Genomic DNA, 27,761 nt, shown 5'->3' with positions numbered 1-27,761 from the left:
CGATCCTGTCTGTCCTGCATTGACCCAGATTTGGGACCAGTAATAGAAAAGCTGGTTGTTAACATTCCTGCACTCCCCAAATAAACCAACAGCAGATCCTGAACCCTCTTTGTCTGTGCCAATCATGCTCAGAAAATGGGCTAACCTATCTCAGGAATTTTTGGAATTCTTCTTTACCTGCTGCAGCAGGTAAATCCTGGATGGAACTTTGAGTTGTGATTTTGATCTGGATTTGTTTACAATTCCAACACAGCCTGGCAGCACTTTATTTTCACGAGTTGGGCGTTCCTGGGTCCTTTCACCTGTGTTAAAAAAAATAAAGCTGGAGGTGCTCTTTCAGCAGATAACAATGACATCCAACTGGATCCCACTGGCAGGAATTCCAAAATCCCAGAGAGAGAGAGTGTGTGTGTTGTGAAACCCAGGTAAGGCAGTGTGCTGGGTTCCAGCAATGTGGAAAGAAGAGGAGAGAAATCATAAAACTGTGATTAGATGGTGGCAAAGTCCTGCAGAGTTTAGGAGAGAGCCTGAGGCAGTTGAGGGGTGCTGTAGTTTCGAGATGCTGAGAGTGACTGAGCTAGACTGGGGACAGTGCCATGAGTTTCATGGGTAAATTCCACCATCTTGTACTTGTAACAGAGCTGCGCTGGATGGGGGTGGAAAACCAACACATCAGTACTGTTCGCATCTCGAACCCAGGCTCCCTGAGTGACTGGGAACAAGAGGCTGGTTAACTACACCTTTGATCTCAGCACTGAGAGGATGCAGAGAAGTGTGTAGGACGGGGAACTGAAGTTCAGAGGAGTGCTGGCCATGGATGTGTAAGCTGAATTATGTGTATAGTGCTCATAGCCTGATTGTATGGGGTCTGTGCAACGAACAATTTTAACGAACTTGGTGACTCGTGTTTTACACTCCAGCACCAAATGAGGGGGAGAGCTGTGGAACCGTTAATAATGTAAGCGTGTGTTTGACAGAAATCCTGATTGGGAATATTTGGATCAGCGATAACCCCTGGCTCTGTTACCAAGACACCATCCAATGGGATGACATTCAGGACAAGAACAACAAGTTTCGTTTTGTAGGTCCAGTGGACATGAACCGGACTGTGCCGTGTGAGTATGCTGTCAGTGAATTGGGGAAATTAATACCTCCCCAACTGCCATGTGGTGTCGGCTGTTATGGAGGTGTATGGGCACTGCATCTGTCATGACTACTGTTTTAATGCTGTCTCTGTTTCTCTTTCCCCTTAGGTGGTAGCTGCAGTTCTGCCTGTGAGTCAGGATCGTGCTGGGGCTTAGGTCCTGAATATTGCCAGATACGTGAGTGATTATCCAGTGATTTTTTAAAAATATATTCCTATCACACTGCAATCTGTATGCAAACTATACCAGTCCAGTCTGATTGAATTCTCACTAATCTTGCAAAATGAGCATTGCTGAGCTTTGTTGCAGCATCAGAGACACATATTTCAGCAGTTTGCTGCTCCGTGTAGGAGAGCCAGTGAGGGCTGCTGCACCCAGGCTCTGTATGGCTGGGCACTGGTCTGCATACTGTTCTGGTGATTCCCTACCTGCTCCCACTCTGAGCATCATTGCCTGAAGAGATGGACAATGCAAGTGACTCTCCCAGAGTTTATTGACGCTAAGCTGCTAGGTGGAGAATTCTGTCTCTCCCAGGCTCCAGCTCTGTACTCATTTAGCTGGGGATTGTTGTGTGGGATGGGGAAGGAGATGGGAGCCCCACTGTGCCTATGCATGTGGTCCTGGTTTGTGTGCATTTGTATCACATAATGCTTTCACACTTAATTTTGCTGTATTTCAGTGACTCGGAAGATCTGTGCCCCAGAGTGCCTGACTCGGTGTAAAGGACGAGACCCAACTGATTGTTGCCACAGCCAGTGTGCAGCAGGCTGCACTGGGCCCAAGGACACTGCCTGCCTGGTATGTACAGCCCAGAGATCACACCATAGACAGTGGCTAGATTTCATCAAACGTCTGGACTCATTCGGAGGAGAGCTGTGTTGCTTTCATTTCTTCATGCTGTTCCGTGGGGGAACAGTACAAGGATCCGCAGACTGAGTAACAGTCTGATAGGTTGTGACGTGAGCTCTCCTTCCACAGCCACAACCATCTTTATCACAGTGATGGGGCAGTTAGTCCAGCGTAGTGAGATGGTTTTATAGGCTCACACAAACTGGATGATGGGGTGGGAGCCAGCCACAGACAGACTCATAGAAACGTAGAAAAATAGGAGCAGGAGTAGGCCATTCAGCCCCTCGAGCCTGCTCCGCCATTCAATACGATCATGGCTGATCACCCAAACTCAGTAACCTGTTCCGGCTTTCTCCCCGTATCCCTTGATCCCATTAGCCCCAAGAACTATATCTAACTCCTTCTTGAATATATTTAATGATTTGGCCTCAACTGCTCACGACACTCTGGGTGAAGAAATTTCTCCTCATCTCAGTCCTGAAAGGTTTACCCTGTATCCTTCGACTATGACCCCTGGTTCTGGACTCCCCCACCATCAGGAACATCCTTCCTGCATCTACCCTGTCAAGTTCTGTTAGAATTTTATGGGTTTCTATGAGATCCCCCCTCACTCTTCTGAACTCCAGCGAATATAATCCTAACCGACTCAATCTCTCCTCATAAGTCAGTCCCACCATCCCAGGAATCAGTCTGGTAAACCTTCACTGCATTCCCTCTATAGCAAGAGCATCCTTCCTCAGATAAGGAGACCAAAACTGCACACAATATTCCAGGTGCGGCCTCACCAAGGCCCTGTATAATTGCAGAAAGACATCCCTGCTCCTGTACTCAAATCCTCTTGCTGTGAAGGCCAAAATACAATTTGCCCTTTTTACTGCCTGTTGGACCTGCATGCTTACCTTCAGCGACTGGTGTACGAGAACACCCAGGCAAAATCCCCTCTCTCAGTTTATAGCCGTTCAGATAATAATCTGCCTTCCTGTTTTTGCTACCAAAGTGGATAACCTCACATTTATCCACATTATACTGCATCTGCCATGCATTAGCCCACTCACTCAACTTGTCCAAATCACCCTGAAGCCTCTCTGCATCCTCCTCACAACTCACCCTCCCACCCAGTTTTGTGTCATCTGCAATTTGGAGATATTACATTTAGTTCCCTCATCTAAATCATTCAGATGTATAGTGAATAGCTGGGGTCCTAGCACCGATACCTGCGGTACCCCACTAGTCACTGCCTACCATTCTGAAAAAGACCTGTTTATTCTTACTCTCTGTTTCCTGTCTGCTAACTAATTTTCTATCCATCGCAATACACTACCCCCAATCCCATGCGCTTTAATTTTACACGCTAATCTCTTATGTGGGACTTTGTCGAAAGCCTTCTGAAAGTCCAAATAAACCACATCCACTGGCTCTCCCTCATCAACTCTACTAGTTACATCCTCGAAGAATTTTAGTAGCTTTGTCAAGCATGATTTCCCTTTCGTAAATCCATGCTGACTCTGTCCGATTCTACCACTGTTCTCCAAGTGATCTGCTCTAAAATCTTTGATAATGGACTCTAGAATTTTCCCCACTACTGATGTCAGGCTGACTGGACTATAATTTCCTGCTTTGTCTCTACCTCCCTTTTTAAGTAGTGGTGTTACATCAGCTACCCTCCAGTCTGTCGGAACTGTTCCAGAGTCTATAGACTCTTGAAAGATGACCACCAATACATCCACTATTTCTAGGGCCACTTCCTTAAATACTCTGGGATGTAGATTATCAGGCCTTGGGGATTTATCGGCCTTCAATCCCATCAATTTCCCCAATACCATTTCTCTACTAATACTGATTTCTTTCAGTTCCTCCTTTTCACTAAACCCTGTGTTCCCCAACATTTCTGGGAGGTTATTTCTGTGCTCCTTTGTGAAGACAGAACCAAAGTATGCATTTAGTTGGTCAGCCATTTCTTTGTTCCCCGTAATAAATTCCCCTGTTTCTGACTGTAAGGGACCTACATTTGTCTTCACCAATCTTTTTCTCTTCACATACCTATAGAAACGTTTTTATGTTCCCCGCAAGCTTACTGTTGTACTCTATTTTCCTCTTAATCAATCCCTTGGTCCTCCTTTGCTGAATTCTAAACTGCTCCCAATCCTCTGGTCTATTGTTTTTTCTGGCAAATTTATATGTCTCTTCGATCTAATGCTATCTCTAATTTCCCTTGTAAGCCATGGTTTGGCGACCTTTCCTGTTTTACTTTTGCGCCAGACAGGAATAAACGTTGCAATTCATCCATGTGCTCTTTGAATGTTTGCCATTGCCTATCTACTGTCATCCCTTTAAGTAATGTTTCCCAATCCATCATAGCCAACTCGCGCCTCATACCTTTGTAGTTTCCTTCATTAAGATTCAGGACCCTAGTCTCAGAATCAACTACGTCACTCTCCATCTTGATGAAGAATTCTATCATATTATGGTCGCTCATCCCCAAGGGGTCTCGCACAACTAGATTGTCAATTATTCCTCTCTCATTACACAATACCCAGTCTAGGATGGCCTGTTCTCTTGTTGGTTCCCCAAGTATTGGTCCAGAAAACCATCTCATATAGACTCCATGAATTCCTCCTCTACGGTATTGTGACTAATTTGATTTGCCCAATCTATATGCAGATTAAAGACACCCATAATTACAGATGTTCCTTTATCGCATGTGTCTCTAATTTCCTGTTTACTGCCATTCCCAACATCACCACTACAGTTTGGGGGTCTATGTCCAACCCCCACTAATGTTTTTTGCCCCTTAGTGTTTCTCAGCTCTACCCATACAGATTCCACATCTTCAGAGCTAATATCGTTCCTCACTATTGTGTTAATTTCCTCTTTAACCAGCAATGCCACTCCACTGCCTTTTACTTTTTGTCTGTCCTTCCTAAATGCTGAATACCCCTGGATGTTGATTTCCCATCCCTGGTCACCCTGCAGCCATGTCTCCATAATCCCCACTATATCATACCCGTTTACATCTATTTGCACGATTAATTCATCCACCTTATTGTGAATGCTCCACGCTTTAAGGCACAAAGCTGTAAGGCTTGTCTTTTTAACATTACTTGTCCCCTTCCCACTATTTTTTACTGTGGCCCTGTTTGATTCTGGCCCTTGATTTCTCTGCCTATCACTTCTTATTCCCCTTACTGTCTTTTGTTCTTGTCCTTGATCCCCCCTCCTCTGACTCCTTGCAAAGGTTCCCATCCCCTGCCATTTTAGTTTAAACCCTCCCCAACCACTAGCAAATACTGCCCCAGGACATCAGTCCCGGTCCTGCCCAGGTGTAACCTGTCCAGTTTGTACTGGTCCCACCTCCCCCAGAACCAGTCCCAATGCCCCAGGAATCTAAAACCCTCCCCCTCACACCATCTCTTCAGCCGCGTATTCATCCGATATATCCTGCTATTTCTACTCTGACTAGCACGTGGCACTGGTAGTAATCCTGAGATCACTACCTTTAAGGTCCTACTTTTCAACTTACTTCCTAACTCCCTATATTCTGCTTTTAGGGCCTCATCCCTTTTTTTTGTCTTCGTCGTTTGTACCAGTGTGTACCACGACCACTGGCTGTTCATCCCCTTCAGAATGTCTTGTAACCGCTCTGAGGCATCCTTGACCCTAGCACCAGGGAGGCAACATACTATCCTGGAGTCTCGTTTGCGGCTACAGAAACGTCTATCTATTCCCCTTACAATTGAATCTCCTGTAACTATTGCATTCCCACACTTTTTACTCCTCCCCTGTGCAGCAGAGCCAACCGTGGTGCAAGAATTGGGCTGTTGCTGCTTTCCCCCGAGAGGCCATTCCCCCCAACAGTATCCAAAGCAGTATATCTGTTTTGCAGGGGAATAGCCACAGGAGATTCCTGCACTGCCTGCCTAGTCCTCTTACTCTGCCTGGTGGTCACCCATTCCCTTCCTGCCTGTGGAATCTGAGCCTGTGATGTGCCCACCCTTCTATACGTGCTATCCACCATACTCGCCGCCTTGCGGATGCTTCACAGTGTCCCCAGCCACCATTCCAGCTCTGAAACCCGGGCTTCCAGGAGCTGCAGCTGGAGACACTTCCTGCACACTTGCTGGTCCCGGGCACTGGAATGGTTCCCGGCTTCCCACATGGAGCACACCACGTCTTTGAGCTCTCCTGCCATGACTTAACCCTTTAAATTAAACCTTTTGGGAGATGCTTAATATCAAATAATATCCATTAGTCTGGGACCCTTCCTCCCTGGTCCTCGTTACCACAGAACTCCCTAAAAAAACACTACTTACTATATATGAAAATAAACTGTAGACCTTTCTTACCTTAGTTACGAAGCCAGCTACTTAGAGCTATTCCCTAACAGCAGCTACTCACCAACCAATCACCTTGCAGCTTTCTTGTAATGTCACTGTTGACCTTTTTCCAAACTCCGGCGCGCCTGGACTGCTCCCCTGGAAGGTAAGAGACTGGGCCTCGATCCTCGGGTTCAATTTATAGGCTCTGCTCTCCGCGTTCTCCCCACAGGTCCTCTCTGCTCCGCTCCCAGAAGGTACTCCAGATGTGGTCTCAGCAAGACCTTGTATAATTGCAGCAAGACATCCTTGCTCCTGTACTCGAATCCTCTCGCTATGAAGGCCAACATACCATTTGCCGCCTTAACTGCCTGCTGCACCTGCATGCTTACTTTCAGCGACTGGTGCACAAGGACACCCAGGTCTCGCTGCACCTCCCCCTTTCCCAATCTATTGTCGTTCAGATAATCTGCCTTTCTGTTTTTGCCACCAAAGTGGATAACCTCACATTTATCCACATTATACTGCATCTGCCATGTATTTGCCCACTCACTCAACCTGTCCAAATCACACTGGAGCTTCTCTGCATCCTCATCACAGCTCCCACTCCCACCCAGCTTTGTGTCATCTGCAAACTTGTATATATTGCATTTAATTCCCTCATCTATATCATTAATATATATTGTGAATAGCTGCGTTCCTAGCACTGATTCCTGCAGTACCCCACTAGTCACTGCCTGCCACTAGGAAAAAGACCCATTTATTCCTACTCTTTTTTTTTTCCTGTCCGTCAGTCAGTTCTCTCTCCATGTCAGTACCTTACCCCCAATCCCATTTGCTTTAATTTTGCACGTTAATCTCTTGTGAGAACTTATCGAAAACCTTGTGAAAGTCCAAATACACCACATCCACTGGTTCTCCCTTATCTATTCTACTAGTTAGATCCTGAAAAAATTCCAGTAGATTTGTCAAGCACAATTTCCCTTTCGTAAATCCATGTTGACTTTGTCCGATCCTGTCATTGTTTTTCAAGTGCTCTGCTATTACATCTTTTATTATGGACTCTAGCATTTTCCCCACTACTGATGTCAGACTAACTGGTCTATAATTCCCTGTTTTCTCCCTCCTTTTTTAAATAGTGGGGTTACTTTAGCTACCCTCCAATCTGTTGGAACTGTTCCAGAGTCTATAGAATTTTGAAAAATGACCAGCAATGCATCTACTATTTTTCGGGCCACTTCCTTAAGTACTCTGAGATGTAGATTATCAGGCCCTGGGGATTTATCAGCCTTCAATCCCATCAATTTCCCTAACACCATTTCCCTACTAATACTGATTTCATACAGTTCCTCCTTCTCACTAGGCCCTATGTTCCCCAACATTTCTGGGAGGTGATTTTTGTCCTCCTTTGTGAAGACAGAACCAAAGTATCTATTTAATTGGTCTGCCATTTCTTTGTTCCCCATTACAAATTCCCCCGTTTCTGACAGTAAGGGACCCACATTTGTCTTCACTAACCTTTTTCTCTTCACATATCTATAGAAGCTTTTGCAGTCAGTTTTTATGTTCTCTGCAAACTTACTCTCATACTCTATTTTCCCCTTCTTAATCAATCCCTTTGTCCTCCTTTGCTGAATTCTAAACTGCCCCCAATGCTCAGGTTTGCTGCTTGTTCTGGCCATTTTATATTTCTCACCCTTGGATATAATACTATCCCTAATTTCTTTTGTAAGCCATGGTTGAGCCACCCTTCCTGTTTTATTTTTGCGCCAGACAGGAATGAACAATTGTTGTAATTCATCCATGCGCTCTTTAAATGTTAGCCAATGCCTATCCACTGTCAAGTCTTTAAATAACATTCTCCGCGCTCTATCATAGCCAACTTGCACCTCATACCTTCATAGTTTCCTTTATTTAGATTCAGGACCCTAGTCTCGCAGTCAACTCTCTCACTCTCCATCTAAATGAAGACTTCTATCATGTTATGGTCGCTCTTCCCCAAGGGACCTCGCACAAGATTGTTCACTAATCCTTTTTCATTGCACAATATCCAGTCTAGAATGGCCTGTTCTCTAGTTAGTTCCTCAACGTATTGGTCCAAAAAACCATCACGTACGCACTCCAGGAATTTCTCCTCTCCAGTATTATTGCTAATTTAGTTTGCCCAATCTACATGTAGATTAAGGTCACCCATAATTACAATTGCACCCTTATTGTATGCGTCTCTAATTTCCTGTTTAATGCCATCCTCTACATCACCACTGCTGTTTGGGGTTCTATATACAACCCCCGCCAATGTTTTCTGCCCCTTGGTGTTTCTTAGCTCCACCCATACAGATTCCACATCAGGATTCTCTGAGCTAATATCCTTCCTCACTATTGTATTGATTTCCTCTTTTACTAACAACGCTACTCCACCTCCTTTCCCTTTTTGCCTGTCCTTCCTAAATATTGAATACCCTTGGATGTTCAGTTCCCATCCTTGGTCACCTTGCAGCCATGTCTCTGTAATCACAACTATATTGTATCCATTTACATCTATTTGTGCGGTTAATTCGCCTGCCTTATTGCGAATACTCCGCGCATTGATACACAATGCCTTTAGGTTTGTCTTTTTAACATTCTTAGTCATCTTAGCATTATTTTGCACTATAGCCCTATTTGTTTCTTGCCCTTGATTTCTATGCCTTCCACTTTTGCCTTTTTGTTTCCTGTCTTTCGTTTCTATTCTTGTTTCCTCCTCCTCTCTCTCCCCGCTCAGGTTCCCATCCCCCTGCCGTTCTCATTTAAATCCTCCCCAATAGCACTAGCAAACGCCCCCATGAGGACATTGGTTCCGGTCCTGCCTGGGTGTAACCCGTCTCGCTTATACAGGTCCCACCTTCCCCAGAACCGGTCCCGATATCCCAGGAATCTAAGTCCCTTCCTCCTGCACCACTTCTCCAGCCACGCATTCATCTGGTCTATTCTCCTGTTCCTATACTCACTAACACGTGGCACAGGAAGTAATCCTGAGATTACTACCTTTGAGGTCTTGCTTTTTAATTTAGCTCTTAACTCCTTAAATTCATCTTGCCTCATCCTCATCCCTTTTTCTACCAATGTCGTTGGTACTGACATGCACCACAACCACTGGCTGTTTACCCTCCCCCTTCAGAATGTCCTGCAGCCGCTCCGAGACATCCTTGACCCGAGCACCAGGGAGGTAACATACCATCCTGGAGTTTCGTTTGCGGCCACAGAAACGCCTGTCTCTTCCCCTTACAATTGAATCTCCTATCACTATGGCTCTCCCAATCTTTTTCTCCCCTGGTGTGCAGCAGAGCCATCCATGGTGCCACGAACTTGGCTGTTGCTGCTTTTACCTGGGAGGCCATCCCCCCCAACAGTATCCAAAGCGGTATATCTGTTTGAGAGGGGGATGGCCACAGTGGACTCCTGCACTACTTGCCTGCGCCTACTACTCTGCCTGGTGGTCACCCAACCCTCCTATGCCTGTGCAACCATTACCTGCAGTGTGACTACCTCGCTAAATGTGCTATCCACGTCATCCTCAGCATCGCGGATGCTCCACAGTGAATCCACCCACAGCTCCAGCTCTGTAATGCGGGTAGCCAGTAGCTGCAGATGGATACACTTCCTGCACACATGGTCATCAGGGACACTGGAAGTGCCCCTGGTTTCCCACATTGCGCAGGAGGAGCATATCACGGGGCTGAGCTCTCCTGCCATGACTTACCTTTAGATTACTTAGTTACTCCCTTTAATTAAAGAATACTAATTATGCTAGGAGCCTTGTTCTACTCCAAACACTACCCACTACAATCTAAAGTTCTTAAGAAATTACACTAATTTAAAAAAGCACACGTTAGTAGTACTAACCTTATTCACTTATAAGGTAGGTTTAAAAAAAAACTGTTCCCTGATTTTTTTTAAAGCTATTTCCAGGCACTAACAGCTGTTATTCATCAACCAATCACCTTGCAGCTTTCCTGTGTTGTCACTGTTGACTTTTTATCAAACTCTGGCGCACCTGGACTACTCACACAGGTCCGACACCTCTCCGCTCCTGCAAGGTAAGTGACTGGGCCTCGATCCTTGGGCTCAATTTATCCCACTGCATTTTGACCCAGAATTCAGAGCTGGACCTCCGGACTGCCCTGGCCGGGTCAGTCTGGAGCTGCAGTTTAAACCCACACATCCTGACCCAGAAATAGGATTGCTACTGCTGAGCTGCGGGCCTGCTTTGGAGCATTAGAAAGACGGAGGTTGAGGGGGGACCTGATTGAGGTGTACAAAATCATGAGAGGTATAGACAGGGTGGATAGCAAGAGGCTTTTTCCCAGAGTGGGGGATTCAATTACTAGAGGACACGAGTTCAAAGTGAAAGGGGAAAAGTTTAGGGGGGATATGCGTGGAAAGTTCTTTACGCAGAGGGTGGTGGGTGCCTGGAACGCGTTGCCAGCGGAGGTGGTAGATGCGGGCACGATGGCGTCTTTTAAGATGTATCTAGACAGATACATGAATGGGCAGGAAGAAAAGAGATACATACCCTTAGAAAATAGGCGACATGTTTAGAGAGAGGATCTGGATCGGCGCAGGCTTGGAGGGCCGAAGGGCCTGTTCCTGTGCTGTAATTTTCTTTGTTCTTTGTTCAGTGCGTAAAGGAAAGAAATGAGTTGAATTTTCTCGAAATTTCAGTCTCTTTGACCCTGTGATCCTGCCCAAGGTGTTTTGAACAGCCTCAGCTCTGTGTCTCTGGTTAGCGTCCTCTTGGTCTGTGTCTGATGTGACTCTATCATCTCATAGAGTCATACAGCACAGAAACAGGCCCGTCAGCTCACCATGCCCGCGCAGGCCATCAAGCCTATCTATTCTAATCCCATTTTCCAGCACTTGGCCCATAGCTTTGTATGCAGTGGCGTTTCAAGTGCTTATCTAGATACTTCTTAAATGTTGAGGGTTCCTGCCTCTACCACATCCCCAGGCAGTGCGTTCCAGATTCCAACCACCCTCTGTATGAAAACATTTTTCCTCAAATCCTCTCTAAACCTCCTGCCCCTTAACTTAAATCTATGCCCCCTTGTTATTGACACCTCTGCTAAGGGAAAAAGTTTCTTCCTATCTACCCTATCAATGCCTCTCACAATTTTGTATACCTCTATCAAGTCTCCCCTCAGCCTTCTCTGCTCCAAGGAAAACAACCCCAGCCTATCCAGTCTCTCTTCATAGCTGAAATGCTCCAGCCCAGGGAACATCCTGGTGAATCTCTTCTGCAACCTCTCCAGTGCAGTCACATCGTTCCTATAGTGTTGTGCCCAGAACTGTACACAGTACTCCAGCTGTAGCCTAACTAGCATTTTATACAGCTCCATCATAACCTCCCTGCTCTCATATTTTATGCCTCGGCTAAGAAAGGCCAGTATTCCCATATGCCTTCCTAACCACCTTATCTACCTGTTCTGCTATCTTCAGTGATCTATGGACAAGTACACCAAGGTCCCTCTGACCCTCTATACTTCCTAGGGTCCTACCACCTATTGTATATTCCCTTGCCTTGTTAGACTTCCCAAAATGTATTACCTCACACTTTTCAGGATTAAATTTAATTTGCCACTGCTCTGCCCATCTATATTGTCCTGTAATCTAAGGCTTTCCTCCTCACCATTTACGACACCACTAATTTTCGTGTCATCTGCGAATTTACTGATCATACCTCCTATATTCATGTATAAATCATTAATATACACTACAAACAGCAAGGATCCCAGCACCAATCCCTGTGGTACACCACTGGTCACAGGCTTCCACTCACAAAAACAACCCTCGACCATCATCCTCTGCCTCCTGCCACTAAGCCAATTTTGGATCCAATTTGCCAAATCACCCTGGATCCTATGGGCTCTTACCTTCTTAACCAATCTCCCATGCGGGACCTTATCAAAAGCCTCACTGAAGCCCATATAGACTACATCAACTGCTTTACCCTCATCTACACATCTAGTCACCTCCTCGAAAAATTCAATCAAGTTAGTTAGACTATCTCTTCCAGGCCTGTCACCATTTCAGCAACAGTGGAACGTGTCGCGGGGACTGTCCACCACTCAACATCTACAATGCTCAAACCTATCAGATGGCACCCAATCCTGAGGGAACATACATCTTCGGAGCCAGCTGTGTCAAAAAGTGCCCGCGTAAGTTCCTGTTATAACTTTCTGGGAGCTCCTGCGTTTTTCATTCCTCCTTTATTCCTCTGTAAATTTATCTTTGACCCTGTTGTAATATATCTCCTCTTACCCCCCTCCCACCCTCCTCTTTCTCCCCGCCTTCCTCCTCCTCTCTCCTCTCCCACCCCACCTTCAATCTCACAGGCAATTACTTAGCAACTAATGTCGGCTCGTGCACTCTAAACTGTCCGAATGGCACCAAGGAAGTGAACAAGGGGGACGAACAGAAATGTGAGAAGTGCAATGTCCCCTGTCCCAAAGGTCAGTATTGAGTCAGGAGAGGGATGGGGTGGCAGTTTCTGCTGGCAACTAATGGGGTGTGGGGTTGGCATATGGAAGTGTGGTGGTCCTAAAGATTCATCAATTTCTCCACCTCCTGCAGAGTGTGTGGGATGGCTGGAGACCTGTAGCTTCTGCAATCTGTGACTGGTTTTGGTGGCTTGTATAAAATGGGTCCAGGTTTAGTGCCTGTCCGCTTTGATTGGCGAGGTTGACTGTGGGTTCATGCATGCTGCTTGTTCCTGGTCTGCGGTGTGACGGGGGAGCTGGATTCTCCTTTACAGGCAGGGTGTGGAGTCAGATTGGGACTGGCCACCTCCAGCATTGAGGAACTGTGTGGAGCGTGAAAGGAAACCTGATTTCTGTCTTGTTTCTCTCTCGGGCACTTCTGTGCAAGAGCCAGTTTCAGTGTGTGTGTGTGAGCACGGCCTCAGTCGAGTTGATGAATTTGATTTTCTGGACACGGAAGCCAATATAATCTGGGTGTTTGAGGTTGTTTGATGCTGGCTGCTTCTCTGCTTATTCCTCACTAATTTGTCTGTCTTGCAGTGTGTAGCGGTTTAGGTGTAAACAACCTGAAGGGCGTGAGGACCGTGAACTCTAACAACATTGGTTCCTTCACTGGTTGCACCAAGATCTTTGGGAGCTTGGTATTTCTTGCTGAGACCTTCTCTGGGTGAGTACTGCCTGCTGTCAGCCCTGATCCCTTCTCTAATTACACTCTCTGACTTTGCATGTCCACTTGCTCGCTCCAGTAGTGAGCTGCTCAGACTCGCACTCCGTCTCCAGGGTAGATTTTGCGAGGTCTTGCATGATTTGAATTAACTTAAATGTGCAGCAGAAAATTGTGGCACACTTATTTTCCAGTGTGTGCTCGCAGTGTGCGAGGTATCCTCTGTTGACATCTGAAAATCTATCCTTTAGTCTCTCCCCAGAACTTGGCTTCACACAATTTACACCTGCGGTCTCCTCTCTCTGATGGAGACCAGGTGCTGCCATGAGTCAGGCTTCAGCTCCGGCTCACACCTTCATGTCCAGTTGACAGAGGTGACGAGGGGGTCTCTGGCTCTATGGGGACTATTCCAAGTCTACAACCTCATTTGAACAGCTCCCCTTGCTGAGAGATGTGTCCAGCACTGTCTGGTCTGAGATTCAGCACCAGCTAACTCCATTACCGAACAGAAGGTAAGGAGTTTGCAGACTATGACTGAAGAGCAGACAGGCTGAGTGACGGAGCTTCTCCTCATTTGACCTGTGATTTTTCACTTTGAAGCTGGCTAATGCTGATTTTTCAGTCATTCTCACTGACATGTCCCATCACACAAGCAGACCTAAATGAAACAGCGCCCAGAGCCCCACTTTGATTTCAGTGCATTGATGATTCCATAAATGTGCCTGTGTGTGTGGCTGGTGAGTGAGGGCATGATTCGATTTGACTGTGAGGCCCCTCACAGTCCAACTTCCTGTTGATATCCACTGTTGGATTTACATGTCAAGAATGGCCCCTTGTAGGAGGGATGTGGGCAGAGGGGGAAATGTCCATGGAACCCACAGAGGAGGCAAGACATTTAAATGTTGGTGCAATGGAGCTGGTCACTTTCTTTGAGTATTTATTGTTTTCCTTTTCAGTGACCCAGCTACGAAGACCAAACCACTGGATCCAAGGAAGCTGCAGGTCTTCAGACCTTTGATGGAGATTACTGGTATGGACTTTCCGCCTGAGTCTCGAATCTCAGTCAGGTTGTTGTAACTAGCCCTGTCTTTAACTGAGAGTTCCCACTCCTCTGGTCAAATGCAATATGATCATAGAAGTTTGAGGACAGGAGGAGGCCATTCGGCCCACAATTCCAGTTCTGGTACTAACTCTGCACCAGAACTATCTACTCTAATCCGCTTTCCTGCTCTCTTCCCAAAACCTTCAATATTTTAATGAGAGTTTCTCTAATTGCCTCCTGAAAGTCTGTGGCTGATTCAGAGCAGCAACCCTGTATGATAATGCACACCATATTCTATATGAGAAATGTTGTCTCCCCTCCCAACTTTCCCAGAATCACAGTGGGAGGCCATTCAGCCCATCATGCCTGAGAGAAACGGTTAATGTTTCAGGTCTGTGTAACCTTTCATCTGTTCTGATGAAAGGTCAAATAAACCTGAAATGTTAATTCTGTTTTTCTCTCCACAGATGCTGCCTGACCTGCTGAGTATTTCCAGCATTTTCTGTTTTGTAATCCTGATTAGATCTCTCTTCACTGTCTTTGCCCAAGCGAATAAAATCTGGTCTTTCGAGCTCGGTGCTAACCCTGGTACTATCCCATCACCAACATGCTTCTACAGATCTGTGTATCTGCTGGTCTGTGCATGTACAATGTCATTGATCTGATTGTTCTGGCTCTGCAGGGTATTTATATATCGAGGCCTGGCCACAGAATTTTACTGATCTGAAGGTATTTGAGAATCTTGCTGTCATCCGCGGACGAGTGTTGTACAGGTGAGATTCACTTGGAGCAGACACCCCACTCGCACAGATGCCGCGGTCGCGCCAGACGCTACGCTGATACGCTGCTGTACTCATTACTGCATTCACTCTAACACTAATTGCTGCACTTTACACTTACATTGGAGGGAGTTAATTGTAAAATTTCATGTTTTAATAACTTAAAGCAATCAGGACACAGTTTGTAAATTGGTTTTGAATTTTAATTTGACCACCTTTCTGGTTACAGTGGTGCCTATGCATTGTTAGTGCAGAATCTCCAAATACAATCCCTTGGATTTCGGTCTCTGAAAGAAATTAGTAATGGGCTGGTGTTCATTCACCAGAATCCTAACCTCTGCTATGTCAACTCCATTCCCTGGAACCGGCTGTTTAAGGAGGAGCGTCAGGAGGCGTTGATAACAGCCAACAAACCACAGGACATCTGCGGTGAGTATCAACAGCTACTGGGACAAGCAGTCCAATGACATTACATTGGTTGCTGGATCCTTTTCAACAAAGGGATCTAATAAAATCAGTAAAAAAAAAAAATCGGAACAAGTGTGGTACTCACTTATATTTTTCTATTCATTTTAAAAATAGATGGTGTTCATTGGGTGACAGAATGATGTTGCCAAGAGTTTAAAAGATCTTCCCATGCGCGCACACACTTGACAATATCAAAGCTGACTGAAATATCCAATCAACTGGTAATGATAGAAACACTGGCCAGTGTGGATCTATCACTGCTAATACTCAGCTTTGGTTTTGCTTATTTTTTGAGGAATAGTGAAAGTCTAGGCTGTGGAGTCCAGACAGTGTTGTCTGTGTGATCCACGTATATAAAAACTAAAAATTACCATCTCAGTCACTCCTTTCTGGTACAGTACAGCTGGTGTGTGTCTCAGTGGCAGCTCCTGTACATTGTTATGACCGGTTGAGGAAGGGGTCTCTGGCTGCCCTCTTGCCCCTTTCCTGGTTTGGCCGTAACAGGGTTTATCTTTTAAAACACAGTGATTTTAGCTTAACCCCCTCAGTGAGCCCTTTGCTCACTGCACTCTAATTGTAATTGCAAATGAATCTATCAGACAGGTTTCCTTAGGTTTAAGCAAGAACTTGGTTAAAATTACTAAAATACGTGATTCAACCACACTAGCATGCATACGAGAGAAAATGTCCAGTTTAAAAAAAGCTTCAGTAGTGTCCCGTATGACAAAATTAATACATTTCCCCCATTTAGTAGGTGTGATTTCTGTCACATGTACAGTACACACAGGTAAAAGAAAATGATTCACTCCCATAGGTACTGTCGGGCCCAGTTGTGTCAGCAGAGTTGGGAAAACACCTAGAGAGTCCCTTAAACTTGTGCTGACTCAACTGGCCACAATTCAAAGTTCTGTGTCCAATTTCTGCCTTTGACTCCCTTCCTTTTTCTTGCAGATGCTGAAGGGAGTACCTGCTACAGACTGTGCACAAACAGCACCTGCTGGGGCCCAGGTCCAACAAACTGCATCTACTGTGAAAAGTTCTTCCGAGGCCAGGAGTGTGTGGAATCATGCAACTTATATGAGGGGTAGGAGTGCACTAACTAAATGTGATGGCGTTTGGGTGGGAGGCTCACAGGCCACAGTGTGTAGTGGTATGGGGCTGTTTGTGAAGAGATGTGTCCCAAGGGAGGTGTCTGGACTGCTTTCTAAATCATGCTTTGTTTTTCTTTATTTCAGGGAGATGAGGGAGTATCTGAGTGAGTTGTCCTGTATTCAGTGTCATAAGGAGTGTTTCCCACAGAACAAAAACCTGAGCTGCAGAGGAATGGTAAGGAATCGTCTGGAACCTGCCCTTGGAACAGATGGACTGCTCGCTTAACACACTAGCGGCTGTCCAGTTACAAACCTTTGAACCCATCTAGCTTGTGCTATCTGCATGAACAGTGAGAGATACCCTGGGTCAGAGGTGGCTCAGAGTAATTGGAGAGGAGTAATCGGGTAGGGAGTAAATAGAGGAGTAGATGGGTGCAGTGAAGGGGGTGCCTGGGGTAGGGAGTGGAAAGGAGTAGAGGGGACAGGGGAGGGGTATATTGGGTAGGGGACGGGTTGGGTAAAGCTGGGAGAACTGTCGATTCGCAAGAAGTCCCTGTATATCTCCTTTCTAAGCTGGGTACTTCCTTCGGTGTGAGGTGGAATCCCCCCTTTATATGCTAGCTTTTGGTGTGAGGCAGTGGGCACGAATGCTTAGCCTTCCTGCTTGGAGACCAAGAGGTACGACTGCAGAAAGGGTCCTGGGAAAGATCCCCTGACTGAAGGCGCTAACTTGCTGACGGTCCTCCGCCGTGGGCAGTGGCTGTGCTCAGTGCCTACCCCAAGTAGCCATTTGTCATGTGTGTGGTTTCTTCACACCCAGCTCATTCAACAACACAGCTGCTTTGCCAGACATCAGATGAGGGGGTGGGGATTACTAGTCCAGTGACATTACCACTACACCACTGTCTCCCCAGCTAATGCAGCACAGATTACCAATCACATGAACTTTCCCAGTCCAGCAATGCCTTGATTTTAAAATTATTATCCTCATGTTCAAATCCCTCCATGGCCTCGTTCCCCCTTAGTATCTGTGTAATCCCCTCCAGCCCTACAATACTGAGATCTCTGCACTCCTCAATTTTTGGCTTACTGCGCAGCCCGATTTCCATTGCTCCACCATTGGTGGCGGTGCCTTCAGCTGCCGTGACCCTAAGCTCTGAATTCCCCTTCTTAAATCTCTCTACCTCTGTCTCCTTCCTTAAGACACTTCTTAAGAGCTATTGGCTAACCATTTTGGGAGCTTGTCCTAGCTCTCTTTGTGGCTCGGTGTGTCAATATTTGTTTGATTACTATGCTGTATAGCACCTTGGAACACTTTACTACATTCAGGGCGCCATATAAATGCAAGTTGTTGGTCCATATGGCTCAGCCACTCACTATATAAATGAGACATTTTCTTTCTGTCTTTGTCAGTTGAGTTATTTGAGCTAGGAGTGGAGGGACTGAGGAGCGAGTGTCGTGCTTTTAGCTGAGGGTGCAGGAACTGAGGAGTGAGTGTCATGCTTTCAGCTGAGGGTGCAGGGACTGAGGAGTGAGTGTTATGCTTTGTGCAGAGGCTCGAATGGTGCTGACCTTTTTCTTTTCACTGTTAGGGGGCTGATGACTGCGTGGAGTGTGCTCATTACAAGGATGGTACACGCTGTGTGGAGAAATGCCCGAGTGGGTTACATGCGCATGTGTGGAAATATGCCGATGAAAATGGTCTCTGTCAACTGTGTCCCACAAACTGCAGTCACTCGTGAGTAAATAACAACTGCTGAATCAGTGAGAACTTTAGTAACTCCTCTCCTGGTTTGTATTTTCTCTAAAGGTTTCTGTTTTGTGTTTTCAGATGTACAACTGGTGACGATGGATGCCCTGAGGAGCCCATTCACAGGTAGCAACACTGCTTTAATCACCTCACCTTATGGGCAAGTGCAGTCTGTCAGTTAATGTAGCCAGTGTTAGAAGTAAGCAGACTAAACACTGACACTTACAACCTCAGCATTGAAACCAGACATAAACCATTCCATGAGCTAAATTCCAGCACGACACCAGCAGGTTACACTGCCAGACAATCCATTTCAACCAAACAATAATTCTATTTTTTTGAGCAAAGAGAATTTAAAAGCCTGGTTACTTTTTATAGGTGTGACTGTTATCACAAGCGAGGCAGGTTGACTGTCCACCATTTTAAGGCCAGCCTCCAATCCCAGCCATTGAGTCTGAGGTCATGTCCAAATTTCACATAATTTCCCAGGGTGACAGTAATGTCAGCCTGGTTAATCTCTATGCTACTCCTGGTGACCAGTGCTACGTTGACACAGCTTGCAGACTGATGCTAAGCCCCGAGATGGAGTGTTGGGGAAAGAGGGAGGTTGCTGCCGTTCTGTCACATCACACCCACCCCTCGCCAATTCCCGCTGTAATGCACCTGCAACCCCTTTAAAAGCATTGTGAGGGTGAGTGAGCTGTAATGTACAAACACACTGAAGCCTTTGATCCTTTGGAGTGGGGGAACCACTGCACAATTGAGAGCCACCCATGTACCTAGTGAGATTTTATTTCTGATTAGTCTTCTTGTGCTTAACACGCACTCTACTCTTAAAGAATCCACGGAATCCAATTGGTGAATGGTGTATCAATATTTTATTCACACACTAAATTATCGAGTACAAGCTCTCACTACTTGTACAGTATCAAAAATCATCAAAGTACAAGCTTTCACTACTTGCACAGTATACTACCTGTCAAGACACAAGGTGATCAGTCTCGGACTTGCGGCTGCTCTTCTGTTCTCTGAGCCCCTGGCTCAGGGTATCTTCTCGAGTGTTCTTCCTGTGGGTTCTCGTACTTTCTTCAATTTCAGTCAGGGGTTAAATCTTGTTTGTAAGACCCACCCCTCTTACTTACTCATAGGGGTCTGGTATAATGATATAATGATAATTCCTTATTTGGCTCAGTGAGAACCTGTTTGAAACTTCACAGTTTCCCATTGTCTATTATGAGTTTAATCATATCTGGTGTCCATGACTCCCTTTATCTGCTACATGCAAGGACTGTGTCTGGGATCCTCCTCAACATCTTTACTATACTATCTACAATTCCTCGGCCATCTGTGTGTTGTGGCCACTTGCTACCCAGCCCCCCTATGCTTTAACACACTGTTCATTGTTGTGTGATTATCCCCTTTGTTTCAACTAAGTTCTTATGTGTTTTTACTGGGTCTACGGTCTCTTCAGACTACTAGAAAAGATCGGATGTCCACCAAAGCTACTAAGTATCATCACCTCATTCCATGACATTATGAAAGGCACAATTCAGCATAGCGGCACCTCATCAGACCCCTTTCCTTTCCTGAGTGGCATGAAATAGGGCTGTGTTCTTGCACCCACACTTTTTGGGATTTCTTTCTCCCTGCTGCTCTCACATGCGTTCAAGTCTTCAGAAGAAGGAATTTTCCTCCACACAAGATCAGGGGGCAGGTTGTTCAACCTTGCCCGTCTAAGAGCGAAGACCAAAGTACGGAAAGTCCTCATCAGGGAACTCCTCTTTGCTGACGATGCTGCTTTAACATCTCACACTGAAGAGTGTCTGCAGAGTCTCATCGACAGGTTTGCGGCTGCCTGCAATGAATTTGGCCTAACCATCAGCCTCAAGAAAACGAACATCATGGGACAGGACGTCAGAAATGCTCCATCCATCAATATTGGCGACCACGCTTTGGAAGTGGTTCAAGAGTTCACCTACCTAGGCTCAACTATCACCAGTAACCTGTCTCTCGATGCAGAAATCAACAAGCAGATGGGAAAGGCTTCCACTGCTATGTTCCAGACTGGCCAAGAGACTGTGGGAAAATGGCGCACTGGCACGGAACACAAAAGTCCGAGTGTATCAGGCCTGTGTCCTCAGTACCTTGCTCTATGGCAGCAAGACCTGGACAACGTATTTCAGCCAAGAGCAACGTCTCAATTCGTTCCATCTTCGCTGCCTCCGGAGAATCCTTGGCATCAAGTGGCAGGACCGTATCTCCAACACAGAAGTCCTCGAGGTGGCCAACATCCCCAGCTTATACACACTACTGAGTCAGCGGCGCTTGAGATGGCTTGGCCATGTGAGCCGCATGGAAGATGGCAGGATCCCCAAAGACACATTGTACAGCGAGCTCGCCACTGGTATCAGACCCACCAGCCGCCATGTCTCCGCTTTAAAGACGTCTGCAAACGCGACATGAAGTCCTGTGACATTGATCACAAGTCGTGGGAGGCAGTTGTCAGCTATCGCCAGAGCTGGCGGGTAGCCATAAAGGCGGGGCTAAAGTGTGGTGAGTCGAAGAGACTTAACAGTTGGCAGGAAAAAAGACAGAAGTGCAAGGAGAGAGCCAACTGTGTAACAGCCCCGACAAACAATTTTTTTTGCAGCACCTGTGGAAGAGTCTGTCACTCTAGAATTGGCCTTTATAGCCACTCCTTGCGCTGCTCCACAAACCACTGACCACCTCCAGGCGCTTACCCATTGTCTCTCGAGATAAGGAGACCAGTGGCGCAGTGGTTAGCACCGCGGCCTCACAGCTCCAGGGACCCGGGTTCGATTCTGGGTACTGCCTGTGCGGAGTTTGCAAGTTCTCTCTGTGTCTGCGTGGGTTTTTGCCGGGTGCTCCGGTTTCCTCCCACATCCAAAGACTTGCAGGTGATAGGTAAATTGGCCGTTGTAAATTGCCCCTAGTGTAGGTAGGTGATAGGGAATATGGGATTACTGTAGGGTTAGTATAAATGGGTGGTTGTTGGTCGGCACAGACTCGGTGGGCCGAAGGGCCTGTTTCAGTGCTGTATCTCTAAATAAATAAGACAGTCTCCCCTTTGATCCTGCCGGGATATGCCCAAGGGATCGCACTCTCATGTCTCTTAGATAGTACACTTGTGCAATTACAATTTCATTTTCAAAGCATAAGCAGTGTAATGTTAAAGAAAGCACAATTTAAACATCACTATTACATAATCAATTGTGCGAACATAATACAGTCACAAAATCATTCTTAGAGTATATTGATCATTCATTAACTCATTTTAAGTATATCCGAATAGGTTATACAATTACCCTTGTGTGGCATAACTACTTGTCTATCCTTTCATAGAGCAAGTTCGGACACTGATTGCCTTTAAGGTAGCTGTCCATCCTGTGTTCATACATCCTCTCACATCGCCTAATTAATTTCTTAAGTTGCCAAATTAAGTATGTCACATATAACCATGACACCCAAAACCACTATCAGGACATGGGAGATAATTCTAAACCAGGGGCGTATCTGCATGATTGACACCCAGTTCCATAAGTCCTCCCACCAGGTAGAATTGTTTATCTCGTCAGTCTCATCTTGTAGCTTCAACTGTTGTTCCAGATTGTAGTACACTACAGCAATGGCTTCTAGCTGCTGTCTCTCTTTACCCAAGCGCATGGGCAATGGCTGAATAGTATTCATATTCCCGGAGGTAATTTGTCAAATCCTCCTTAATACTTTGTCACAGTTATCATTTCTGTCTTTCGTTTCTGTATGTCTACCAACTCCATCTTCCCTACTCTGGTTGGTATTTGTGGGTTGAAACAAAACGTGCTGTTGCTCACCGTCAAGTCCGGTTATGTCCATACTGGTATTCCTTCACTGTGGTCGTTAAGCAATATCTCCCCTTTCCCATATAGGCCACATGGGTTAGCCCTGACGATGCTTTCCTCGTTTCCATGGTGCAAGTTACAGTGACATGAAATCCACATTTTGATTCTGCTGTTTTATATATAGGATGAGCACATATAGGGCGGCGCAGTGGTTAGCACCGCAGCCTCACAGCTCCAGGGACCCGGGTTCGATTCCGGGTACTGCCTGTGTGGAGTTTGCAAGTTCTCCCTGTGTCTGCGTGGGTTTTCTCCGGGTGCTCCGGTTTCCTCCCACAAGCCAAAAGACTTGCAGGTTAATAGGTAAATTGGCCATTATAAATTGTTACTAGTATAGGTAGGTGGTAGGGAAATATAGGGATAGGTGGGGATGTTTGTTGGGAATATGGGATTAGTGTAGGATTAGTATAAAAAATGGGTGGTTGATGTTCGGCATAGACTCGGTGGGCCGAAGGGCCTGTTTCAGTGCTGTATCTCTAATCTAATCTAATCTAATGACCACCTGGTTTTCCAGACTACACTCAGACAATGTTGTTCCAACTACCTGTTTTCCAAATTCCACAACATAGAGTAATATATCATAGTATTTTATGTAATCATTTCCCTTTATCACCCGTATAATTGCATCCCTAACTTATCTCTCAGAATTACAGGTATTCGCAATACTACTCCAATACTCATAGATCCTGTATTTACACACTCCTGACCTTTCCATACATAACAAGTTTTGAGTTGGCACCTGGTAATTTTATCATTTGTGTAACTAGCTAAGTACTCTAACTGGTGTCATTGATCCAAACTGGTAGCTGTCCCTCATCAATTTGCCTCAAATTCTCCTTCGTTTGTTCTAACATCCATGAACTGTGTTCACGACAAACACTTTCATTATTTGAAATGTCGTAGACCTCCTTTACCTTTTCTATTATATCATTAATAGTGTGAGCATGACCTTCCAGTACTCTCGCCAGTCCTGTCACTGTGTTCATCAGATCCTGTCCTACTTTAGCTACACCACTCTGTCCCTTTTGTTTGTCTTTCAAAATATCCTTTACTATCTGGCTGAGAGTTCTAACCTTCTGGTCCACATTTTCCAAATCTATAGTATTGACAATTGAAGTTCCCGTATTAAAGACTGTGGCTGCGTCGTTCACTAAACTACGTTTACATTCCTTTCCCTTTACAATTCCCTCCTCACCAAATTCTTGTCTCAGCAATTGTTGCAATAGTACCTTGTACAACTCTTGGGTTTTCTCAGGGCACCAGCCAGGTAGCTGGATGTCTGAGCTATTTAATATTACCGGTACCAACTCATGCTGTATATTATCATATACAATTTTATTAGATTTTATTATCGCAGGTCCATTTTCTGGTCCTGAAGTTAAGGCAGGGCAAGGGAGATCAGTCACTTGTGGCTGCTGGGTCGTAACCTTACTTGGGGGTAACTGTGGGGGTTGGTGCTTCTTGTCTGTTTAATCTCACGACCTGGAATAGGAACTGTCCTTTTTTATTTTCCCCAACACAATAGAGCCATTAGCCCCTATCATTGTGTGGTTTCACACATATTGATCGGTTTTTACAGTCTTTATCATCGCACTGCCATACAGGGAACTCGGGTCGGGGGGGGTGCCCTGGTGGGTCCCTTTTGGGCATTCGACACATACCCACTGTCCGATAGTAACGTTTTACAAGAAAGACCCCACTGCAATTCGTCCCTGAGTCTGGGACTTCCATCCTCCTGTACATGTAATCCACATCCTGTCTGCCTAATCCCATCCTCTCCTGTAGAGGAACGATCAACAAAAAATTTTGAGTACTGGTTTGATTGCTGGCTCCTTCCCTTGTACACCTCCTAATGATTTTGACACAAAAGGGCCTTTGCTGTCAAAACCTGACACTCATGGGGTTCGCCCTGGTAGATTAAATTGTCCACTGAAATAAAAACAAGAAATGCTGGAAATACTCAGCAGATTAAACTGTCTGCCAGGCACGTAGTAGTTCTTTTTCAGGAGATTATATAAAGGGGCTGCCTTTAAGGCAAATCCATCCATATGGTTCCTGCAATATGCAACAAGGCCCAAAAATGATCTCAGAGCCTTAGTATCTTGTGGTAGGGGGAGTTTGAGGATTGTCCGTACTCGCATCTGCTCTATCTGATGCTTTCCCTGTATTATTACTGTTCCCAAATAGGAAACCTTTTCTTTCAATATCTGTGCCTTTTTCGGGTTAACTTTCACTCCGACCTTCTGGAGGAAGGTGGAATATCGACGGACTATTATGAAATCCCTGGGGGAGACACGTCCAGGTGTATTGTCCCTGGAATGTAAATGCATATTTATATTGACACTCTTGTGCCAGTGGTCTGGACCAGAACCCATTGCTAATGTCCAACACAGTAAACCACTTAGACAGTTTTTGTTTTTTTTTTGTTTTCTGAAACTTTATTTGACCTCTTAAATGTCAGATAAATTTCCGTTTGTGTGCCTTAAATAACCAGTCATATCAATTAAATTTTGTTTATCAATCCCAATTTCTTATGCCAAGACTTCGTGGTGTTGCACTTTTTTACATTAAAGACGGAAATGCTTGCAACTATCTCTCCTTCTCCAGCACTTTGTCTCATTGATAAAGATGCTGTGACATTTGATTGTCTGCAATTAAGTTCTTAAATTCTTAAAGCTGCTGGATCTCTTGCTGTGGCATCAGTTCTCATGTAGCCTTGGAACCTACCATCACCTGCTTAAAAAAAACAAAGAATCCATTGTGGCTCTGCCCCTGAGCCCAATGGGTTAATTTGTCCAATTATATCTGTCAATGTAGAAATTTAAGATTTAATAATGTCCAATATATATAAATTTTACTCTCAGCAATGCAAAAATAGTGTGGTGGATTAAATGGAAAAACAATAGCTGCAGCAGGGTTAATTTTTTTGTTTGTCTCCAAAGGGGCGGAGCAAAACACTCTCAGCTGCGTCACTTTACGTAACCTTTTTTTTGTTTGAAAAGAACTACACTCCGCTTTAAACTTTCTTTCAATCCTTTTGGTATCCTTAGGGTCTGAAAGCAACAAAATCATTAGGAACATTATCAACTTCAAAGGAAAGCGTCTATCAGGAAAGACAGCATTTTAGATTCAACTCCAATTGTTTCCAAACTTTTAGCATCTTTTGTAAGAGACTTCTAATGCCAGGATTTTTTTTATATAACAAAGATGATTCCAAATTCCAATTTACTGCAATAAATATTTAAAAATCAAAGCTGCCAATGTTATATGAACGAGTCTTATGTCCGGAACTGAAGACTCCTCCAAAACTTGACATAATAAACTTGAAAGTTAGTTGTGGCCACAAATGAAATTTCCAGTTTTTCAACTTAACAGGTCAGTTAACCTTAATAGTATAAACTTAACGTTGACTTACTAACTACACACAGAACAGAATAGCACATGCTTATTTTTAAAGATGGTAAATTACATCATTTTTCTTGTTTTTTCTTCAGGCGCCTTTTCAAATGACTGTAATAAAACCAAAAACTAAAGAAAAAGTTATTTAACATTCTTAAAACAAAAAAATTACCACCAGCTTCTTAAACAAACTTTAAACAGACAGAATCTTTCCTATATCTCCTTTGTTTATCCTTCTGTCCCGTAAACCAATATCCAATTCCTGTCATTTGCTACTTAAATACAATCAATAAAACACGGATTTTAAACGAACTCCAATTAAATAATGTTTTAAACTTCAAATTGGATTTTTGCCAGACATCTTCAGACCTTCAAGGCTGAAGCTTATCTCTTAGAAAATTGTTCATTGCCTTTTCACAGTTGCAAAACCAACTTTTAAAATAAAAATAAAACTTTAACTTAAAATATAATTCAATTTTATATCCCATTCCCGGGTGCACAATCTTAAATTGAAATGAATACACTCAACAATCACTTTTCACACTCATTCAATTCCAAACAACTTAGAAAATTGATTCCTGTAATGGGTTATGAATTCAAAATACCAAATCTCTGTCAAATTCCCTGTCCCAATGCCAAGGAGAACACACAGGTTCAACTAATTCACAACCAAAATAGGTTCCCACAAAATATACACCTGTAAAAATAGAAAAAGTAACACTCATTCTTTCATCATTAAGGCCAGACAACAAAGAGATGACGACAGTCGGTTCTACAGAACACAAGCTGCACATTCATGGAAGCTTCCAGCATTCACACATTCAAATCAAAAGACACAGTAACTTGTTTTTACTCACTTGAAATTTCACTAAAACAGTCTTTTTATGTCACTCTGCCATAAACTTTGTCATGGAGCCCTCCCCCCCACCCCCCCCCAGTTATTAATGGGCGGCACAGTGGCACAATGGTTAACACTGCAGCCTCACAGCTCCAGCAACCCGGGTTCGATTCTGGGTACTGCCTGTGCGGAGTTTGCAAGTTCTCCCTGTGACCGCGTGGGTTTCCGCCGGGTGCTCCGGTTTCCTCCCACAGCCAAAGACTTGCAGGTTGATAGGTAAATTGGCCATTGTAAATTGCCCCTAGTGTAGGTATGTGGTAGTGGAATTGAGGGGATGTGGTAGAAATATGGGATTAATGTAGGATTAGCATAAATGGGTGGTTGATGGTCAGCACAGACTCGGTGGGCCGAAGGGCCTGTTTCAGTGCTGTATTTCTAAATAAATAAATAAATAAAATAGGTAAGGGTTGGGGCTGAAGGCTCGATTGGGGGTTCGGATGGTACAGGGGGTGGTCATCCCATGGTACTTACTGGCCTTATCTGCCAAGTCGGCCCAATTAAAGTCGTCATTGTCATCATCCTCCCTATCCACAAAAGTGCATATTATGCCCCACTGTGCTGAGAGTTGAGACTGTAATTTATATGTCTCCTCCTGACATTTGCTATGATCCGCTGACTGGTACACCCGCTCCTTCTGTTAGCGGTGCAGAACCTTCATTGCAGTCTGTAAGTCAGAGCATTTCTGATCCGCTCCTGTGAGCTGTTCTTTCGCCTTGTCCACTTCCCTCTCAGCCTTATTGCGACTGTACTCAGCCTTTTCAGCTTGAGACTGGAATTGGATTAAATGCACTACCTGTACTGAACTAACTGACTCTGCCTTCAGGGCCCTATCATGCCACTCAGCAGTGGCTTTCTCTAACTTAGGCGCCCTTTTGGCTTGGTGGGTATGCGCATCCTCCCAATGCTGTACCCCAACAGACCCCTGGCCCGTGTACTGTTTAACTGCAAACTC

The 27,761-nt window shown here is 45.0% G+C and overlaps 1 protein-coding gene across 1 annotated transcript in view; it reads left to right on the top strand.

Moving 5' to 3' along the window:
• Positions 1-27,761, top strand: part of LOC137348262 (receptor tyrosine-protein kinase erbB-2-like) — an 89,720-nt gene that overhangs the window by 24,560 nt on the left and 37,399 nt on the right. Inside the window, 13 exon segments of the mRNA XM_068013691.1 lie at positions 978-1,115; positions 1,254-1,322; positions 1,825-1,943; positions 12,360-12,501; positions 12,679-12,795; positions 13,363-13,489; positions 14,443-14,516; positions 15,211-15,301; positions 15,537-15,736; positions 16,727-16,859; positions 17,011-17,101; positions 18,459-18,604; positions 18,698-18,742. Of these exon segments, the coding sequence (XP_067869792.1) occupies positions 978-1,115; positions 1,254-1,322; positions 1,825-1,943; positions 12,360-12,501; positions 12,679-12,795; positions 13,363-13,489; positions 14,443-14,516; positions 15,211-15,301; positions 15,537-15,736; positions 16,727-16,859; positions 17,011-17,101; positions 18,459-18,604; positions 18,698-18,742 (1,492 nt within the window).

Source organism: Heterodontus francisci, chromosome 33, assembly GCF_036365525.1.
Source record: "Heterodontus francisci isolate sHetFra1 chromosome 33, sHetFra1.hap1, whole genome shotgun sequence".
NCBI classification, from domain to species: domain Eukaryota; kingdom Metazoa; phylum Chordata; class Chondrichthyes; order Heterodontiformes; family Heterodontidae; genus Heterodontus; species Heterodontus francisci.
This window is presented reverse-complemented; position numbering and strand designations above follow the sequence as displayed.